General features: G+C 45.2%; 1 protein-coding gene across 1 annotated transcript; it reads right to left on the bottom strand.

Annotated features, from left to right (window-relative positions):
- Nucleotides 1-5238: 5238 nt before the first annotated feature.
- LOC140214212 (cholecystokinin receptor type A-like) lies at nt 5239-14021 on the bottom strand. The gene is made up of 5 exons (XM_072285573.1): nt 12871-14021; nt 10683-10806; nt 9207-9427; nt 8275-8410; nt 5239-7904 (listed from the first exon to the last, which is right to left on the bottom strand). Exons 1-5 carry the CDS (start codon nt 13401-13403, stop codon nt 7503-7505), a joined length of 1416 nt encoding a protein of 471 aa, XP_072141674.1. The 5' UTR covers nt 13404-14021; the 3' UTR covers nt 5239-7502.
- Nucleotides 14022-21755: the final 7734 nt, after the last annotated feature.

Genomic DNA, 21755 nt, shown 5'->3' with positions numbered 1-21755 from the left:
CAGAGTGGCATAAGAATCCTAGGCAAAGGTCGCGATAAGACTGCGAGTGAACTATTGGAAGCCTTTTATCTCAGGAAAAGGGGAGGTAAATGTGTGAGCGATACGTCTGGTGAAGCCAGTCAGGGCAGAAATCGAGTATCTTGAACGTGTGGGATTGTTTTAATGGTTTGGGTTACCTTGCCACTATGTTTTTCCATTGTTGTTGGGCACTGCGCACGTCTTCCTTTCCGCATATATTTGCCGGAGTGGCTGCAAATTAGATAGATGTGAGCTAGCGTCTGTAGTGTCTTTCTCGGCTATTCGTGTGTGTCTTCCTGTGCGCTTATTTTCCGTCGTTCTTCACAGAGTGGAATGGTTCTTGATTTTGCCCCTTATCATTGCTACGTTTCATTCAAAGAGGACAATTATTTTCCGCTATGCTTGGTGTAGTTTCATATCTATCCTCATATCTGCCTAACAAAACTCAAGCCAGTCAGATCCCCTTATTCTCTTTGCTGATACCCTAGCACGTCCTTTAAGCTGTGCGATGCCAAACGCGGCTGTAATTTGATAGCGTTCTCATTGCTGCAAGCGTCAATGCACATAAAAGCAAACGCGAAGCGGCCGCGCGCGCTGTCTCATAAAATTCACTGGCGCGCGATATGCAAACTGCTTTCGAGGATGTGGGTCCAGCTCCCGCGGCGCCTCAGCGCGTACGACGCTGTTAGCGATCTCTGAGATTAAAATTGGCGCGACATGTGTCAAGCGACGTCAGGTGCTCTCGGAGGTGACAGAGTTTCTTCACGTGGAAGAACTTAATTAAAAACTCGGTTGGGTCTGCGCAGTGGACAACAGGTTCCCGCAAGTTTGAACTTCTCCTGCCCGAAGTGACGATGTTTACTCCGGAAAAGTTACCTCTTGCTACATTTATTTACGTAAGGGACGGCGACATCGTGTGCCTCTTCCCGTCTTTATTAAGAAGTGCGGGCAGCTGCGACGAGTTCCATCAATCTAAGGACGAACATCTGGAAAAGACATCCGATGGCGTAACTTGAATATACCCTGCATTGATGACTCAATTGCTATAGCGTTGCGCTATAGAGCGTGAGGTCGCAGGTTCGTCTAATGGCCGCGGCGACCGCAATTCGATGGGAGTGAAATGAATAAAATAATAAGCGAAAAGAAAAACGCTGTTGCATTGAGATTTAGGTGTTTGCTAAGGGAATTCAGGTGGTCAAATAATCTTCGCTACAGCATTTCTCATAACCCCAGCAACGCTTGGTGACGCAAAATACCGCGACTCAATCAATCAATTAATCAATCAATCAATCAATCAATCAATCAATCAATCAATCAATCAATCAATCAATCCATCAATCAATCAATCGAGCAATCGGCCAATCAATCAATGTGAGGCTATTAGCCAATATATTTTTCTTTGCATAGTACAGGCATAGCGATGGGGGGAGAATTAATGAGGGAATGCATTCAGGCGTTTTATGCGCCAAAACCATGATTTTATTATGAGACACGTGGTAGTGGGGGACTCTAGAATAATTTTAACCACTACGGAACATTAACATGCCCCCAATGTGCGTGACGCGGACGTTTTTGCATTTCGTCCACATCGAAATGCAGCCGCAACTGCCGGGATTTGATCCCGCGACCTCGTGCTTAGCAGCGCAACACCATACCCGCTAATGCGATATAGGGAGAACAACACAGACAGAAGAAAATTTTTGGTTAGAAACTTCATAGCCTTAGGAGCAGTGTCGCTAGGGACACCTAGGCCACGAGCCTTAACGAAACTTGTAAATATCTCAATAGTTAGTGCGTGCGTGCGTGCGTGCGTGCGTGCGTGCGTGCGCGTGTGTGCGTGTGCGTGTGCGTGTGCGTGTGCGTGCGTGTGCGTGTGTGTGTGTGTGTGTGTGTGTGTGTGTGTGTGTGTGTGTGTGTGTGTGTGTGTGTGTGTGTGTGTGTGTGTGTGTGTGTGTGTGTGTGACCGTATGTGCTGTTAACAGCGTATCATTGTATAGATCACAATCATCACCGAGCACTTGGAGTAGCATGTCAGGCGAGCAGCCAGGCTAACATCTCCAGCCCACAATTAAAGCTTGAATCTCCATCTCTAACTCTCTAGGTACACTGGAAACAATAATTTTGACAATTTGTGTAGGTCACCAAAGAAAATTATTGTGCTGCGCCGGCATGCACCAACGTATCGAAAATTTTTACTGTCTCTAAGCATTAAACCGATCACAACATTTCTGTTAAAATAGGCGACAAAGAAGTGGTGTATTCCTGGTATCAAATATTCCGTTCAAGTTACAGTATCATACGTGAACGCAATTTAGCGCAAGCTTCAGCATGGAAGTCAGGATTTGTAAAACGTGAGGCTTCCACTCACTCGATTCTGTTTCTCTCACGTGATCCGCAGTTTACGTGGGATGGAGTTGGCGAAGTATCGCCGAGACCACTGACGACGTGAGAATAGGACTAAAATGGAATGGAAAGTGTTGCAGTATTCCGGTCGCTTTTTTTGAACGAATGCAGTCAAGTTCAGAACTCTTAATTTGTAAAGGCTTTATAAGCCAATGCGGACGTCAGTAAATGCTCTAAGATGTCTTATTCGCTAATTATTTTGGATAAATTGGTTACCGTATCAAGAAAACAGTTGTAGCCAAACATTTAAAGCGTTTGATTGGTCGTTGCATATTGAAATTAAGGAACGTTGCATATCGTATGCGGTTGCCCACGTGGTCGGAAGCCTAAGACTAAAGCAGAGGTTCCTGGATTCTAAACTTCACCGGTGCTCTAGACATTTCCTCACAAAAGATTTCTTGCGTACAGTGAGGCAGAACCCTTCTTTCCTCATTAAATCCTCTTGCACTGTCATGATGAATTTGCTGAAACTACTCTAAACTATACCTAGCATTTATATGTTCCTTGAGAATTTTAAAGCGTTCACACTACAACCCCAATATATAATTCCGCAATATATGTTTAGGCAAGACTTTATTTAATGAAGGCTTTGGAACTAAGTAAGGTATATTTAGTTATTGTCGTTATCATAGTTTTTTAACCGTTGTATTCTTGCTAGTTTTGATACAAGTAGCGGCAAAACTTGTTCTATTTTTTCTGTAGCGCCAGTTTTACTCCTACCGTACCATGACGACACCTCTTACATTTCTCTGATACACGAATAAAAAATGCACGGGATACAATTATTGCTTTTGTTCTGCAAAAGTAGGCAGACACATTGTTCAACCTTTCTAAAGAAGCTCCGCAGCCTAGCACACATGATAAAGTTGCCATGCATTCCGTCGCATGTAGGGTTTGGGCATTGATAGAAATTATTGATAGACTGGCCCAGGATGCCTTTGAAGTCGGTCTAACAACGACGGCTTTTAGAGACTCTCAGTGTCTTCCAAAGGAATCCATCAGCAGTTGTTTTCAGTCTTTATGGTCACCATTCTAGAATTCGTATCTGACAGAGGGTCTGTGTAAACTAGAGGCTTCCCTGATGCATCGACTCCGAAGAGGGTGAGCGCACACTCCAACGGAATGGCTATGAGATTTAATTCGACGAGTTAGCTATACGTGTGCCCTAGAAGACTCACGCTATATTAAACACCTTGTTGGAGTGTCCGGGACTCGCGACAGAGCGGAAATGTTAAATTGCAGACCTTCAACGTTTAAGCGCCCCACACGCTATTGGGGACGGCCTTCTAAGTGCTTCCGTGACAGGGCGAGACCCCTGGGATTGAATCATCCTGGTGGATATGGAACGCAGCCTACGGTTAATAACATTTCGTAAACTCATTTCGGAGCGTTGTGTCGGGAAGTGGGCGAGCCGGCGCGGTATCGCGCGCTGGGTGATCGACGGACTACTGGCTCGCATTGTGTTCCTCCTACAGCTGTGCAGGTCACCTTGCTTACCCGTCCTGCACTTCGCTTCCTAATGACAGCGCACCGAATGTCATAAATCGAGGCCACTTGCGTTTCTTCCACTTTCTTGAATGTCGGCTCTCGGACAGGCTGATTCGCGAGGCTTGATCCACCTGCATTCATCATCATCAACATCATCATCGCCTTTGTTTTAAAGCGTACCACTGAAGAAACGGTGATACTTTACTATTCGACATTACGCCCATTTCGGTGATTCTAGACTCACGTCAACTTGAAATTTGCTCTTTTTATTTTTAATACCAATGTTATAGCAATATGCCATAAAATACGATAGGAGGACATACTGCCAGAGGTGTGGCTTCACATCAAGAACCTAGAATACACTCTGTCCATACCATTTCAAGGAATCAGTAAGCCAGGTATTGACGCGGGATTGTATTCCTCCTATACAAGGTCGAATATAAGTGCCCACAATATCATATGCCTGCTTGCAGCCATTATTTGTCGACTTACCGTGCTGACAGCGGGATTCGTTGTCCACTTACCTTGAAAGCATTTCTTCCGTTTAAAGTGGAGGAGAAATAAGTTGTCATAAAAAGCAAGACACCGCGGTAACCGTTTCAAACGGTGGTGGACACCTCAACCACGGCTCTAAAGAACGCAGACAGTATTTTGCTTCTGCTTGGGTAATGTTTCACCCTCTCTCTAGCAGGAGGTGCGTAGTATGCCTGTTTTAACAAATATATTGTTCTCTACATTCTCCTCTTTATGTTTTCCTACGCGCACGCCCGGTATGTAGCTGCACTGTGCCACGGAACTGCTTATTCTTATCACGCAGTATGAAAAATAAAGGAGTACCTTAGGAATGGTGCAAGACAGATTATATGTTTTGAGAAAATCGGTGCTTGCCATCGATTTGAAGGTTCAGCGTAATGTTACTTCAGCCGCTAAGACATCGCTTCCATTGAATCAGGCACAGAAGTTTGCGTCTACGGCATAGAGGGACCAAAAATTTCACGAGCTTGTTAAATTAAATAAATTTATGGTATTTAGTGATAATAAGCATTTGTTTACGGGAGCTACACGAGAAAGAAAAGCAAACATTCGGTATTCTCCTAAACGTTGCGGTGCTCCATACGTGCTGGTATTCTCGATTTGGAAATTTCCGTAGATATCAGATACGGCCCTAGAAAAAGTGCGACTCACGTTCTGGCGCTGTCAAACCACTTACAGAAAGAAATCATTCTCTGAAATAGCGGGCAGCACACCTACATTGGCATTATTACACAACACGTACCGTGACTGGATTGCAAAAAGATGAAGGATGAATTTGGATGGATCCACATGGAGTACTTTGCGGTGCTCGTTTATTGAGGCTCTTCGAGCTCGTAGGTCAGGCAGGAATAGAAGACTTTCACAAGCACGTAACAACATAAAATACGCCGAACGTCAGCATGCTCACCTAAAGCTTGTAAGAAGTGTTGCCGAACATTTTTAGCACTGGCTCTGTGTCTCGTTATACTTTAGCAACCCTTGTCCTTTCTTTTGCTTTTAGCATACTAAAACCGCAAGAAAGGTGATTAGAGATATATTCTACTAAGTGTGATTAGGAGTCAAATACTAACGCTGTAATAACAGTGTTAGCGTTAGTGTCATTTCCTTGTTGTTTTCTTGCATTTAACAACTAGTAGCTGACATAGGTAAGACAAAATTCACAACAAATGGCATCATTGCATTCGGAGCATTACACTATCAATGGCACCAGAAGAACAAGCACCAGTCAAATATTTAGGTACATTGCACCACCCAGTTTTTGGAAAATTATGGACGAAAAATCAGCACTGCCATATTGAGCGCGACATTTCTTATAGGAAACTTTAACTAACCCTCATGCGTACAAAGTACATGTTGAAACCATCGCGGCATCATGGGAAAACACAACCATTAGACACGAATAACAAGTGTTTCACACGATAACTTGAAGGCGAGAACAATATTGTTTTTGTTGTTTTTACAAACAGGACATACCAACACATTCATGTTTATCACGCTAACAACAAACAGCGCTAACAATGCAATACAGCACGGCATTCTTTCCGCTTGCCTGCACACCACAATCTCGAATGACGAAGAGTATGCTTGCAGGTCTACTTGCCTCAGGTTTTCATGCCTTCATTATCAGTGAAGAAAAAAGAACATGGCGTTCATATCCACATGGCTGATAGAATACTGGCTCAGTCAGATCCGAACAAGGTGAGAAACGACGCGCACGGTGTGGGTCATTGGGAGAAACAGCCATGCAAGGGAACTTACGAATAGTTCAGCACTCCACCGCAGTAATATTCCGCTCACATTTACACACAAATCACAAACAGCCTTTCCAAGTCATACGCAGACATGGAGCAAACATATTGGGAGAAATGCGTTGCAACACGCTATTCCGTTCAAGAAAATTGTATTCATGAGATTCTCTCTCAACAGTGGTCCGCTTCGCCGAAGCCTGAAGAGAAATATAGCTTTAATGGACCGAAGTTACGCTCTCGAATGTCGCAACCTACAGAGGTACGACTCGCAGAGGGGAAAATACAACATTGTCGTCACTCGCCCAAAAGGAAACACCCGACATTCCATGGACACTTTTTGATTTCAAGCAAGCCGTTAAACATAAATATGTACACGTTTCTCAAAGCATGAGGCCGCGAACCTTCTATTAATACGGACATTTCTAACTGCAGCCGTGTGTTCCACCATTTTCCTGGTGATGGTATATCACGTCAGTGCAAATCGCCTTACCTCTCAAATTAAGCTTACTTTTTTAAAGTCTTCGAGTGAGTAAATGAAAGATTTAGTGAAAAATTCCTTGCTCCTTTCTAATATATACACTTGGGGTCCTTCTCAGGGTCGACACTGTAGCATAAGCACTACAAATGCTGCGGCGGCGTTCATATTGCAAATAACTTGTGGTAACGACGCCTTAGGCTCAGAAATGGGCTGCGCTGTCAAGTTACGACCGAACCATCCACAAACAAGTAATTTTTTTCAGAAACATTACTGCTCCATCAGCTTTATGCCGCGGTGTATGAATCTGAAGCGTGGTTCCAAAATTACCGTTTGAATGTGCTCAACCTAAACGGCTGGCGCGGTTGAATACACCCTCTCACTTTGCACATGCAGTCACTTTGGATCACCGGGGGACCAGTTTACGCAATTCGTCACATCCTGAACACGCATCAATGTCCGTAAGTGTCCGTGTCACTGTTTGACAAGAACACTCCAAATCACAAATGAGTCACCGTGAAGAGTTCTAGACAGAATCCAAAAAACACCTGGCTCACGTTTTACGTTTCGTGGAAAACGATCGCACCTGGACTCCAATGCGGAGCTTCTTCACTGTCACAGAACCCTTGATATCACCTATGTGATGCCGCGAGTATTTTATGCACATTTCTCCGAGTAAACGTGCCGTCCCTCTGTTCATCCACTCACAAGAAGTCCTCAATCGTGGCGTCCCTGCAACGATTCTGCTGCTTAGCGCTCTTCTTCTTGGCTACTTTGGCACCGGTAGCTTTCAGCTGCAGAGCGCCGCGCTGGTGCAGCGGCGGGCAGGGCGATTGTCACAAAGCGAGCGGATCGCCCGGTACCTGCGTCATCGAAGACGGGATGGCCACCGTCGAGGTGGCGTACGACGTGAACGTGTACGTCGAACCGAGACGTGTGGTGCCGTTTCTGGACGAACAACGGTTGTTGGTGGTGGCGGACTTGACGCGGCAGCGAGGTGCGAAGCAGGTGCGGTGGCAGCATCGGACCATGCGGCGTCGGAACTTGCTGGACATGAAGCAGTAGACGATGGGGTTCAGGCAGCTGTGCACAAACGGCAGCAGGTAGAAGAGTACGCGCACAGCGTACACGCCGTGGTTGAACACATTGAGACAGCACTTGATGACGATTTCCATGACGAGCCGGGGGCCCCAGCAAAGCAGAAAGAGGATCACCACGAGGATGAGCATCTTGATGACCTGCATACAATGAAATATATATATATATGGAATGAGCTGCACTTATAATGAAGTGCAAGGATTCAGCAATGCACCTCATCTTAAACAACAGATTTCGTATTACTATTACCAACACTGACATGAGGATGTCTTGGCCATTTTCGGAGTTCGATAAAAAACACTAACCATTTCGTAAGGGAACTGGTATGGTGCAATTAACATAGATTCTATACTGATTCAATATACGAACAGGAGATAATTGCATATAAGTAGGTCATTGCTCCAAATTACATCATTATGAAAGAAGCAGATCTCACTTTACTTCCTTACCGATATAAAATCACGATGCTCATGTTAGTTGACACTATGTCCTTTTTTTGTGAACGCGTACCTGTTGGCGTGCTCTCTTGACGTCCCTTATGTCGGAGTTGGCATGACCCCGAAGGATGAGCCTACAGTTAGGCTGCTGCTGTGCTGGACTGGGAAGAGAACCCAGTCTCGGCGTCGTGGGAGCTTGGCACTGGTAACTGCAACAGGCGAAATTATTATTTTAAAGTACTGTGCACCCAACGTTGTTGGAGCTGTAACTCCTAGGATTAACCAGCCTCGTCGGTTAATCAACCTCATCCTAACGTACCGGTGGATCCATTAATGCAGCAGATTCAGTCGTCAAGCGATATATAACTCAGAAATCACACTGGAAATTTCTCATTCTAGAGTAGGAGGAAAACATATACCAATAAGGATTCACAGGCAATTATTGTTACTCGTAAGAGGAGCACTCTGTGATGCGCATCATAATACAATGTGATCACAAAGTCATCAACACTGCTCTGTTTCTTTTCCTCGTCATAAGCAAAAAGATCACTGTGGCACCTGTAGAGAATTTTAGTGTTAAAATAGCATGCAGGAAAGCAGCCTGAAAGTAATCACGTTCAGGATGCCGCGGAACATATTGACACGTGAACATGTCGGGTTGTTGTATATAAAGAAAAAAAAACGATATGTGCCAAAGAACTAGTCTGCAAGATGACAAAATAAAGTATAGACTAACTTCGACTCAGATGACAGCGAGGAACGAATTCTTGACATGTACTTTTAATAAATGTTCTACCTAGATTACAATTTGCCTCCCGTCTTCATATTACAGTGTGAGTTGAAAACGCCAGCGAACGTTTTTTGCATTGTTTTTATATCATTTTATTATTTCGTCGTGCTTGCATACAAGGCAACCTAAATACCAATTTTGGTGTAAACGCTTTGTTGCGCTGACTGCTTGAAAATAGCGTGCTGCTGTAAAAATGTACAAAACCTTGTGCGTACCTAAACTTTGCGGACTGAGTGAGCTGGTCCATGGTCTTCGTGCTGACCCACAGTTCTAGGATGACCCACGAGTAGCAGACGATCATGACCACCGACGGTAGAGCGAACAGTGTGACAAGGCGGTACCACGACACGGACTGGCCCTGCCAATCGTGCTCGTCCTTGCATCTGTAGATGGTCACGTTCACCCGATAGTTCGTGAACGTTGTCTGGATCACGTTCTGCGCAGCGAGGTTTAAGTATGAGTCCTTGTGGAATATTTCACTGAAACAACGTTCAATGAAGATAGAGTCCTCTGAGAAAACACACGCGGCGTGCTCGTCGAACATGGATGTATACACAGAAATGATACTAAATGTATTACTGTCGTCAAGGTTTTACTCCTACATTAAGGCGGCGTGTTATTGCAGAGGTGCCCGGAAAGGGACCATGCTTGGTGGCATTTTGTCTACCAATGCATGTGCGAGAGCAGAAGGTACAGCCGGTTTTTTTATGATGTTTGTTTTTCAGAAAAGAGGGAAAGAGGAAGGAGGCATTATACAAAAACCTCAAGGACGTGACAGGCTTTATATGTGACTTGCTCTTATCCATGTATTAGTTTAATTTGCGTATAATTTAATACTGGTTGTTAAATGTGTGATACTTCATCTCACGTCGACAAAAATGTGCTAAATGTTACAGCATGTGGATATACGCTCAAACATGATATCCATCTTGTACACTACACTCCGATTTGTCTGCTTCATAGCCACCCTGGAGAGTTCAAGGAGCTTACGTCGCTGTTTCGGACCGAACGTCGCACTACAGCGATACGTTTGGACGTGTAACACTTCGGGCTGCGTTAGACGCCACCGCGTCGCTACAGACACAATATCTTTTGCGCGTGAGCCCAGGGTCGCTCTACATCGACGCTACGCGGCTGCATTACATCTTCTATGCGCTGGTTTTAACCTTACAAAAGTGAACTTTATTTCCCAAAGTTCCTCCATTGATAGGAAAAGTTGTGATACATCGACGAAAGCACCGAGGGGGCCAATATTAGACACTGGACATGGCTGTAAGACAACACAAACTCAGAAGGTCGTGCGTTGACTTGTACCACGAGCGAAATTGGAACGTGGACAGGAAATAACTTATCCTAACACCTTTTACGCGTAATTACATGAAAATGCGGCACGTTTTCGCTCTGTATCTGGTTTCTAAGCATACATCAGTGTAAAAGAAGATATGTTTTGGCGTCTTTAGGCCACTGTTAACATCGCAGGTGAGCCACGAAACAGAAAAAACACATCGGAGTGGTTCAGGGATTGTTCGCGTTTGTACTTATGATGCTGGTACATTGTGAAACCCTACTTCAACATACGGTTGCCGGGAACGCAAAACAACAACAACAAGGATGAAAGAGTCGGAACGCTACAGCCCCTTTGCAGTTGTACGTCTAGAGTTAGTAGTAACTTGAATAGCACCGCGTCTTACCTTTACGAAGAGCATGGGCAGGGCAACGACGAGGGATACGAGCCAGACGCCCCACATGAGCCTCTTGCAGTTGCTCATGGTGCACACGGTGCGCGAGTGGATTGGGAACACGATCACGACGAACCTGCGATCGGGGAAAGCGTGCACCACAATTAGAAAAGGATGCAGATAATTCACTGATTACTCATTTCTTTGGTTAGTGGATTGGCAGGTTTATTGAGATGCCTCAACAATCTAAAGGAACGCACGGCCTAACAAAGACGCCGTAGTGTGGGGCTCCGGCAAAATGTTGATCCCCTGGGAGTTCTTTAAGGGGAATTCAGCGCTCGGTAGATTATGTGTTGCCACAAGCAACAACGACAAACTTTGAAAGGCCGTGGTAGATTAGTGCCTCATTACATATGGAATCCCTTAATACTGCTTTTTTTTTTGTAACTAAGTTTTCGGGCAAGCTTGATAGAGAGTAGCTACCGCTATGGGTGCAACTGCAGAGAAAAATGCTACGATCGACGGTGGTATCGTTTCATTCATTCGTGAATTGGCTGGCTTATTGACGTTGGTTTTATTATTGGCTTTGGGTTGTCAGTTTTCGTTGCAATGACTCGGTTGCATGATGATTTCACGGTCATCATTTAGGCTTATTTGACATTTCGGTATTCCACTCATTTGCGTGGAGGAAATATATGGGCATATGTTTGCAGTGAAGGTGTAGCTTTGGGCGCAGTCGAGTGACGAGAAAATGCTCTTCCGTGGTGTTGCGCTGGTGGTGTGGAGTCCACCGCACTTAAACGTTGCTGACCGATATTACTTTACAAGATTACGTTCGTGTATATTACGCCATCTTACGACAGCTAACTTCGGAGCAGCAACCACCAAGTTAGCAGATGCCAATGGAAGCAACTGTGCGGCGCTTGCGATGCCATTGCTGCGGAGCTCCCCAACGAAGCGTTGCTATAGATTTACGCCTAACGGTCCACAACATATTGCAGCTCTTTCGCAGCTGTGAGCACGGCGCAGGTGACAACGGCATGTTTATCTGGATATTAGAAAAGAGGACAATACGCACGTAGCTAATCTCTTTATCTGGCAGATTCATATAGTGTACATTACTATTGCAGTTTTTAAGTGCCTTTTTATTAGTATGAAGTTAGCTAAAATGCTCTTGAACGTGCATGAACCGTTATCCTGGAAGTGAGCAGTTAAATTGAATAAATGCGGTGCACAACGGGGTCACTACCGTAAACGATGTGCCAGAGTGAGTCTTGTGTCGACGCACCCACTGCTCAAGTAACACCAGTGACAAATTCAGACGTCAAAAGTGCCAGGTTTGCTTTCTGAGGCTACGATTTTCTTTGCCCTTGTAGTAACCATGGAGCTGTCGACTTCTGTTTTCGACAAGTAGCCCGGGAGGCCTTCAAACATTTGCGGTATCGAACAGCCCAAATGGCTGGACGATATGTAGAGTAACTGCTTGGGCAGGGTTAAGACAGAATTTTTCTTCAAGGAAAAAAAAAAAAAAACTTTATTTGTGCCCAAAATACGGCTTATTTCTCTATGAACGAAGCGTCTACTACAGACAGCATTGTCTCGTCCGCAATTACCTGAGCTTGTTGCACCGTTCGATATTTTTTCAACATGCGCCAATCAGCCCACTTCAGCGCACTCAAACACTCGCGAAAAGACGTCGGCCCTACATTGCTCTTTGGCGAAACTTCGTCACAACAGTGGCTTGTATGACGCACACTCGATCACAAGTGGTGCCTTTCCGGATGAAAATGCTTCTCGCACTCTCGATCGTTCGAAGAGTCAAAAGGAAAGCTCCCCATCTCTTGCCGCCACATAACCCGTTTCTACTTCTCGCGTAGCGGGCTACGCCAGGAACGACACCATTTTGCTCTTCCTTCCGCAGTCGGAGACAGTGTTGTACAAATCAGCTATTCGGAATTTTTGGGGGAGCTCCCGCGAATCATTTCAGATTCTCCGCACAAGGGGGGGGGGGGGGGGCGAATATGCAGAAGGTGCTGTGTGATGCTGTGTGATGCTGTGTGATCATGGTGTGTGATGTGCGCGGTCGATACATAACGTGCCGAGAGGGCTAGAGCGCACGATCAAGGTCCTTTCTCTATCTTTTCGTACATAAACGTTACATAGCTTGTTTTGTGGAGGAGGTACCAACACGTTCGCCTACCTTTCGAGCGTGACAGCGACCATGTTGAGCACCGAAGCGAAGGCGGACACCGTCTCGGCGTAGGCGGCCAGTTTGCACACCGTGCCGCTGGCGTCCCACCGGACCACCAAGTATTGAGCCACATCCAGCGGTGCGCATATTGTGAGGAGGAGCAAGTCGGACACAGCCAGGCTGACGAGGAACACGCTGGTGACGTTCCTCGAGGACTTGTCGCCCGCCATCACGGAGATCACCACCAAGTTACCGCTCACACCGATGGCGAACGTCACCAAGTACGTCACCACGATGAAAAAGAAGTACTCGTTCATCACCCACGGCTCCAGCATTTCTTCGGGATAGTCGAAGTAGACGTGGCCCGGGGGTAACTGCAGGGAGGTTTGATTCCACGACGGCTCCCCATCGGGCGATGGCGTGCGCCAACTGGTGTTGGCATCCAATCCCTCGCAGTCGGTGACTATTGTAGTGTCGTTGAGAGTGAAGCAGTCTTGGGTGATAGGGGCCTCCATGGTAGACGGTGGCCACGGAACGAACATTCGAGTTTCTTTCTTCTGCGGTGCGTATCACTCGAGTGATAGACTAAAGGCTAGCTGGTAAGCTTGCCTGCCATACTCTTCTTGGGAATGAACATGTGAGTCGACTGAAGTTCGACGCTTTCTGAAGAACTTATGTTCTCATTTGGCTGCACAATACGCTTTTGCAGCACTCAGAAGAGTATAATTGCCAGATGGCGGTATCTTCAGTGAATAATTACGATAGCACGATGACAGAACGCGATGTGTGTGCGTTTGCATCTGTTGTTACCTGGTAACGAGATACAGCTAGTCACGAGTCAACGCCTATTACTGGTACAGACTGCGGGTCACTTGTTCGCTTCAGCTTTGCAAGGTTTCCGAAGATTGCAACAAGTACTTATGGCTAGTTTCTCTCGTTACAGACATGTGGGAATTCAGGACTCATGGCGATACCATGTTTGGCTTTCAGGTCCTTAATATCCATCTTGCAGCTTGCCTTCCAATGCTGCTTGTTCTCCGAAGTCTATGTCACCTTAATAACCCACTTATAGCTCGTGTTGGCTAACTTATTCGAAAACGTATAGCAGAAACTTTGCCATTTAAGAAATTCATTCCTGTACTAACAAGAGCACGTATTAGCGGATGTTAAAATACAGCCATTTTACGAAAATGTATGACAAACTCTGGACTTCAGAAGGCAGCCTACACGCCTAGTCTCTTCTTGCGTAGTTGCCAGGCTATAGCCAGCGTCAGGGGATTTTTTTTTTAATTTAACGTAACCTCTTCACGTTGTTTTCAGTGACGACTTCACAGAGACAAACTTGCGTCTTGCCTTGACTTTCTTGATGTGTCAAGCAATTTGGTTCAAGTATGCAGAAGAACACTTCGCCGTGAAATAGACAGCACACAAGACCCTGTCCCCACGCTGTTGTTGTCCAGGACCTGCGAATGCAAAAAAAAAAAAAGAAGTTTGAGAAGTTAGCAAGTTTGGTTGATGCAATCATATTTGTCGTATATCAAAAAGAGTTACACTGTATTTTCAAACATCGGATATTATGGAGGTAAGGAGCAGAATCGGGACAGCTATTCCTTCAACACAGATATGATTCAGAAAGCAAACATTCTTAAAGCAAAGCTTTTTTGCCGAGTTCAAGGCACATTTTCGTACGTATCTGACCTCTAACGCCGAACGCGTTTAACGGGATTGCGCAGTCTAGGAAGGGTGCATCGAAGATGGAGTTTATTGGTTTTAAATTTAGCATGCAGTTTCAGATTACAAGCGAGAACTTTGGCGCTATAGCACCTACGGGAGCTGCAGGCAGGGGGAGCCAGTCAGCATGAGATGGGGGGTTAGTGTATGGATCTTCCTAAAATTAGTTTCTTTGGCTTCAAACGGCCTTACGACTTCGCAAATTCATCATTTTCAACAATGTACTTTGTTGTGAATAGTAAAAACATACGCAATAAAATTGTTCGATGGCACGATTCGAAGACAGGATGTCCAGAACACAAGACTAAAATTGAAGCCGTTATGCCACTTACGCTTTTATTATTTCTTTTTATTTCCAGCTTGAGTACAAGCCTAAATAGGTGCTTGTCATCACAGGTCACACGCGCTTCTTATAGAACACCCTTCCTCACGGGCTAGCTAGTACGTTGTCACGCTTGGCGCGTTTTGATGCGCAGTGGTGCTTGAAAAAGCCGACGCAGCAGAAAACCACGAGTGCAGCGCGACACTTTATATATATATATATATATATATATATATATATATATATATATATATATCACCAGCAGGAAGGAGTTGCTTCGGCGACACAAGTCTGTGCCAGGGCCGGCTTTTCAGACGCCATTTTTCCATAGGCGAAAACAGTTTCTCATTATTGTCTTAAAAAACAGGCGACTAATCATGCCAGGTGTGATAATAAACGAAGTCGACAAGTAAATGCGATCGTTCTGCGAAATTTGAGGGAGAACAGTGCAGCGGTGAGCGCACAATCTTGTTTTGAACACCCGAAGCCAACCATTCAGGGTCCTGTACACACGCGCGTTTTATGAGCCGGTCACACCGAGAACGCGCCGCGTTACGAACATGTCAGCTGGAGTTGAGTGTGAGTGTTGTTTTCCAACTCCTGAAAATGTATTTGAGGAGGTGCTACGAAATGCTTCATGCCGTGTTAACGGCAAGGACCATACGTTTTCATTGAAGCAAATGTGCGCACCTATCTGTGTCATTTCTCTGCGATGCCTTTTTTTTTATGTAGTACCTAAGAACGGCCAGGCTGTTAGGCAAAGATTTCCGCAACCTCAGCAATATCACGCACGTCACACTGATTTGCGATAACCTGGGGCATCGAGCGACATTTCTGCTTTAAGGCGAGACTATGCTAGCTGGGTTGACTTTTGATCTGAACACGACGGTATGTGTGCATCATAGCACTCAAGCTCAGTTGGTGCCGAAGTCCTTTACGAATCACAGAAGCAGGAGAGGTCCGTGAGAAGTCCCGGGACTTTTTCATGCGGCACGCGCACCAAAAAGCAACGGAAGTCGCAGCTAAAGAAGCGGTGAGACCATGGCGTACCGATATTTGACGATTTGTGAAACATGATACTGTACGAAAATCGCAACCGGAAATTTGAAGTAGGCACAGAAACCGGAAATGCTGTTTCCCCAGTGTCCTAACCACCTAGTTTATTTCATAGGACTAAACATTTACCAAGCCAGCGATGTTTTGATCAGATCAAGCTTTAGTCCACATATAGTGTGTTGAGAGATGTTAATTTCACTTATTCATGCTTTTCTACATTAGAAAAGTCTTCACCGGGCATCGTTCTGCCTCTTGCCAAACTGAGTGCTACGTCATCCAACTCAGTTTCGGAGAATGTGATAATAAAGAAGGTGGTTTCTGATTACTAAACTCTTGATTCGCCTTCTCATGGTGAGCTATTTCGAAGCAGCCTGCAGAGACCACTATCTTTGAGGAGTAGGGCCAATCATTTTGCTATGTGTGTTCCGTGTACATTCTCTTCTTTTCTCCTCCCATAAGAACACAGTATGCCCTACAGACCCATGCTTTATATGTTCTTAGATACTTTACCGTAACTCATCTAAATACCTAAGAGCAATGCAGAACTGGCGCGCATTCACAAAACACGTGGTCACTGCTGAAGCCAAGCTTCCATGCAGTAACCATGGCGACCACTGCACTCCTAGAAACTATGTCCATTCGTTTCACGCCGAAGAAGCAAGAGCCCCTCGGTGTGCCAGGGGACACGCCAAGGATGTCTGACCTATCAATTTCTTTGATCCTCCTTTTTGCTAATATGCCTCCAAACCATGGACACATTCCTGTCTCAAATTAGTATCATCAGCGCTGCGTGTCATGTCAGTGAGTAGCGATAACATCGAATCGTCGCTGAGTGAGGCTATCTACGTTTTCGGCGATTCCAGCAGCCTTTGTTACTTGCAAAAAAAACGCAGTAGACGCGTATCGTGTCCAACAATGACGGCTATGCGGGTTTGCAGCAGTCCGACAATCAATGCGGCATGCGTTAAAGCAAGGCGCGGGAAGGAATGGCGTGTGTCGCGGACATGTATAGTTCTCGTGTCAATGTCTCCACTGACAGCGTTTTCTTTTCATTCTTGGGGCACGGCTGAAACACGTCAGCGATAATACTTGCCGACGGGCCATGAAAGGCGAGCGCCTTAACATTCGCCTGCTTTCAAGCATTCTTCAGAACTTACTGCTCCAGGAAGGAACAGCATAATGAGAAACATGAAACAGATAAAACAAAAGCATTTACACGGATTTCCTCTGCCATTCTCAGTGGTTCTGTAATCGTGTTTCATCCTCGTCCTGGACGCAGTTCTGCCGCCTTCTTGATGAAACAAGGCGCCTGCCTTTCACCGACTTTCGGACGAAACATTAGCATACGCACGAGAAACTGGATCCGCGGGCAGGGCTTAACCATAAGCGGGACCTTTCGGCAGAGCGCTAAGAGCTTACTGTATTTTTTTCTTATGTTGTGTTAATCGCAATCGGTCTCTGGGGCTTCTCCGCTTTCTCGTGCGAAGCATGCGTTCAGTTTACTCCAAGTCTCTGTGCGAGTCAGCTTTCCGCCTGTTCGCTGAAAAACAGAGAGGAGATGGCCACCTCATCTGAACCTTAATCCAGCACGGCTAATCCTCGTCTGATGGCAAAGGGCACGTTTGACTTATCTTGTTTTCCTTTTTTTTTTATCGTTCTCTCTTCAGGTCATCCAGTCATCGCGCAGCCTCGTTTCCACTTACATAAAAGCAGACGATGAAAGTTGTGCACTTTTCGTTTTCTCGTTTACAATCTCGCCAAGTGGTCTTATTTGTTTAGGCTTTATCAGAAGGTAAAAGAAAGAGACTCCAGAGCTGAGCCCAAGGCTTGAGCTGGAGCTACAGGCATGAAAGTGCCAAGGCTTGCGAAAGGTCTCATCAAAAGAGAAAAGATTGCCGCGGCGCTATCGAAGCAGGCCAGGCGGCATCTCCTGTTCTGAAAGTCTCTCCAGGCTGCCGCTCGCAGTAATCCGCTCAGTCATACGCAAGTAGCCCCCTTGTGAACGCGGGATAAATGGCTCTAGAAAAAAGAAAAAAAAAACGTAAGCTGCACTCTCTCCAGCGGCTTCGCACGTTGTCGTTTTTCTCTCTTTTTTTTTTACGTGGTTAACCGTGTGTGTCATCAGAGATATACGTTATGATCCCTTTTCGGTCGCACGCTAGGTGAATAAGGAAATGCTTCATTTATTTGCGGCTCTACCGCACGAAAAGCAGCCCTTACGTAGGCAGAAAGATGGCGCAAGCCTAACGTGCAATTTCAAAACTAAATGCACCATACATGACGGTTGAAATAAATACCAGGCGTTATAATTTCAAGTTAACACGAAATTTACAAACGACGCCTGCGCCGGGTAGCCCACTTATACTGCCGGAGCTAGACTGCTAGTTGAGGCGAACAATCAATTGCATGAAAGGTTGCACTAAATATTTACATTTTAGTGATTTTGCAGTTCATAAATGTAACTAGCTCCGTTCGGAGATAAGTTGCAGTGATGCATTGAAGCCGATGTGACATACTGTAAGATTGTATGGAAAGTGTGTCTTGACGTGTTTAAGGACATGGCAATTTTTGGAGAAAAAGAATATTTGCAAATCAATTGGTCATTCTTCCTTTTTTTGCTCAACTCCTTCGCGGCACAAGAAGTGCATCGGTGTCCCCTATCTGCACCTTTTTCTTCCCGCATGTTCTTCTTTTCTTTTTTTTTTCTTTCAAAGGGAAAGGGCGGTAAGTGGTGTCCTCGCTTCAGCTATGCTTTTTTTAAACTACCCCTCATACAATTACTTTAAACATTTATATTTCAACCTCATGCTTAACACAAAACGTGCAACGTGCTTCTGAGCGTCAACTACCTCCAAGGCAGCAGCCCGGACATAGTTGCGCCCAACTGAGCACCTGAGTACCGGACCACCTGAGGCGGCCCCATCTGAAGAAGCAGGGCTGTGGGACCGGCTCACAAATACGCAAGTGGCGCCTGAAAGTGGCGATGTTTTCGTGACGCTCCCAAGCGAACTTCAAAAAAGCGTCACTAATCTGGCAACTGTGATGGAGAGAGTTCTTTCAGTGCTTGCTGTGCACTTCAGATGACACGAAGAAACGCACATAGCCTTCAGATAAGGAACTACTTGTTTCCATAAATAGAAGGTACAAGCCGTAAGCATGGCGAAGATGAAAGGCGACCTAAACATTTCATCAAACAGAAAAGTAAATATGTTTTGTAGTGATTAATTGCTCGCCGTCAGAGGAGTGGTCTCGTCAGTGCGACGAAAAAAAAAAGAAAGCGGAGAGACGTGATGAGAGAGCACGGAGGCATAAACACATTAAAAGTTTCTCAAATTTTGCAAAATAATAAAACTGGCACTTCGGATGGTCGCTTTAGCACGGTAAATTATTTTTTTACGAGTCTGTCCTAGTTGTTAATTTATTAAACTATAATGTAGTAGCCCGCCCTGCTAAAGCACTTTTTGACCTGAAATGGCAGCTGAGTGGCTATGCCGTTTTGCAGCTAAGCTCGAAGTCGAGGTTTTGATTCCGGCTCCGGCGTTCGCATTTAGATTGGGGGTGGGGCGGGGGGGCGGGATGTAAAAATGCTCTTGTACTGAGATTTAGGTGCCCATTAGAGAAACCCAAGTCGTCAAAATTGAACTACAGCACTTCACTATGGCATCTCTCGTGGCCCGAGCGTTTTGCTTTGGGATGTGAAAATGAATGAATGAATGAATGAATGAACGAATGAATGAATGAATGAATGAATGAATGAATGAATGAATGAATGAATGAATGAATGAATGAATGAATGGACAGTTTGTACCCCGCGACGTTTCGTAAGAACATAAATTCGCAGTCGAGATGAAGTGCATATGGTCAGCGATGGCTTTAACGAAAATGAAAGGGCCCTCGCTAGTGCGTAGCTTTCGAGATTATGACAACAGGGCCTTGTGGTCCTGTTGCCAGCTACATTATTTAGTATAAACTGTACAGTCAGGCCATGTACGCATTAGCTCGATAAACCACGAGTGAAAAACAGAGGTGCTGTCATTGTAAAACCCCTGACGAGATTGGAACTACGTCTACTGCATTTGTAAGCCCAATATTTGCTGCAGTTAAAACCTATTCGATTACGTAAGCGAACCGTGTTTATTTATTTCGCTAAAGTCGATGGAATTGCAATGTCAGGTTTGGAACTCTGCACGTTTGAAGAAGTATTTCGATTGTGTAACATGGCGTGTGTCTACTTCATTGAAAAAAAAAACAAAATAACATAAAATTTAGCTTTTTCTTCATCTTTTTGTTTGTTGGCAATTTTGGGGTTGTAGACCAGAAGTGACAAACTTGTTTTCGAGCAATCTAGAAATAAATAAATTCAGCTTGCTTAAAATGGATCTATCTATGTCCGCTATATTGAATTGCAGCATGGGTTTATATATGACTCAATTCCTCTACCTTTATTTTCCTTTTTTTTTAGCTATTTATGCGCTGTTATCAAATTTAGTTCCAGGAGTCACTACGTAAGAATGATTTCTTAACATGCAGGAGTTTTCACGGTTGTTAAATGAGCATTTGCTTGCCAGGACTGTTCGAACAATTTGTACGCGTTTGAGTAAGAAAAACATACCTGGTCCGCGTCCGAGCACACATTTAAGGTTCAAGGTCCTTGCAGGTTCTGATCTGTTAGTATTTCTAAAATAGTGTAATTTAACCTTACATTTATTTCTCGACTTCAATACAAAGTTATTTAGGGCTCCTTTAAGAGACCGGAGGGTCAGTAATGTCTGCCGTAATAGTTCTCGAAGTATTTTAAACAGATTCTCCAAACTTTAAGTCAATACGGGGCAAGGTTCGCATCCATTACTAAATATTTGCTCAGTGACAGTAAAATGAGCAACTTCGAAACCATGGAGCTTTACGTGGGTCAGTATTCCAACGTAAACCCAGTTCGAGGGACGAAAAAAGCACTGGGAAACGGAGTCAAGGATGGCAGTGGTGTGGTGAGAGCGAAAAATAGGCAGGCACGGGAAGGTGTCAGCTGTGTAATGTGAGATTTTTGCATGACGCGTTTTATTAACGGGTTTAATTTGATATTGTTGGGACAAGTTCCTGTCCTGGCCGCGGACGTGAAACTGTGGAACCAAGAAATATCGCAAATATGGCAATATCGAGACTGTATGACAAATACCCATAGAAGGAGAGACCATGAAACAAAAAAATTATCGTGTAGGTGGCCACATCTGAGCAATGGTATTGCGCTTCACCCGACTGTAGGGCCATGACAAGCGCGATTCAACTGACGCTGAGGACTCAGCTTTATGGCAAAAAACTGCAATCCTATAGTAGAGCACCTGCTTCTCTCTCTTTTCCTACGCTACTCCTTTTACGTTCCTTTGGCTGCGTTCTAGCAGATATCGTTGCAAAAACGCGGTTCTTCGATTCTCCGCGCTCATCGCACTTTCACGTTGCCTATACTCACTGCGTCCTCTATTTCATAGCGGAAACTCTCCGGTCCCCGTGTTCCGGAATTCACAGACTTGACGAGAGCAGAATCACGTCACGAGATGAAGCGCAGTTCCTCGTTACGCAGCACGTTGCTCTCCTTCGAGTGACGCGCGAGCTTATTCCCTCGGAGGCCAGCATAGCTCGTGTTCGCCAACACAGCGCGGCCTTCTCAGGCCCGGTGGCAGCGAAATCCAGCGGCGTCTCGCCGTTGAGTGGACGCCGACGTGTGTGTACGCCCCCGGGCAGATTAGATTGCGGCGTCGCTCGAGAGGAGGGGTGAGAGCTGTTGAAGTCG

Source organism: Dermacentor andersoni, chromosome 11 (assembly GCF_023375885.2).
Source record: "Dermacentor andersoni chromosome 11, qqDerAnde1_hic_scaffold, whole genome shotgun sequence".
In the NCBI taxonomy this organism is placed as follows: Eukaryota; Metazoa; Arthropoda; class Arachnida; order Ixodida; family Ixodidae; genus Dermacentor; species Dermacentor andersoni.
Note: the sequence above shows the minus strand (reverse complement) of the source record. Positions and strands in the feature narration are given on the sequence as shown.

Bases quoted from the DNA above. Each gene is read 5' to 3' on its own strand.
- LOC140214212 (XM_072285573.1), bottom strand. From the start codon at position 13,403: ATGTTCGTTCCGTGGCCACCGTCTACCATGGAGGCCCCTATCACCCAA. The intron at 10,807-12,870 runs GTAGGCGAACGT...CCCCGATCGCAG, and splicing joins GTCGCTGTCACGCTCGAAAG to GTTCGTCGTGATCGTGTTCC. The intron at 7,905-8,274 runs GTACGCGTTCAC...CATTGTATGCAG, and splicing joins TCAAGAGAGCACGCCAACAG to GTCATCAAGATGCTCATCCT.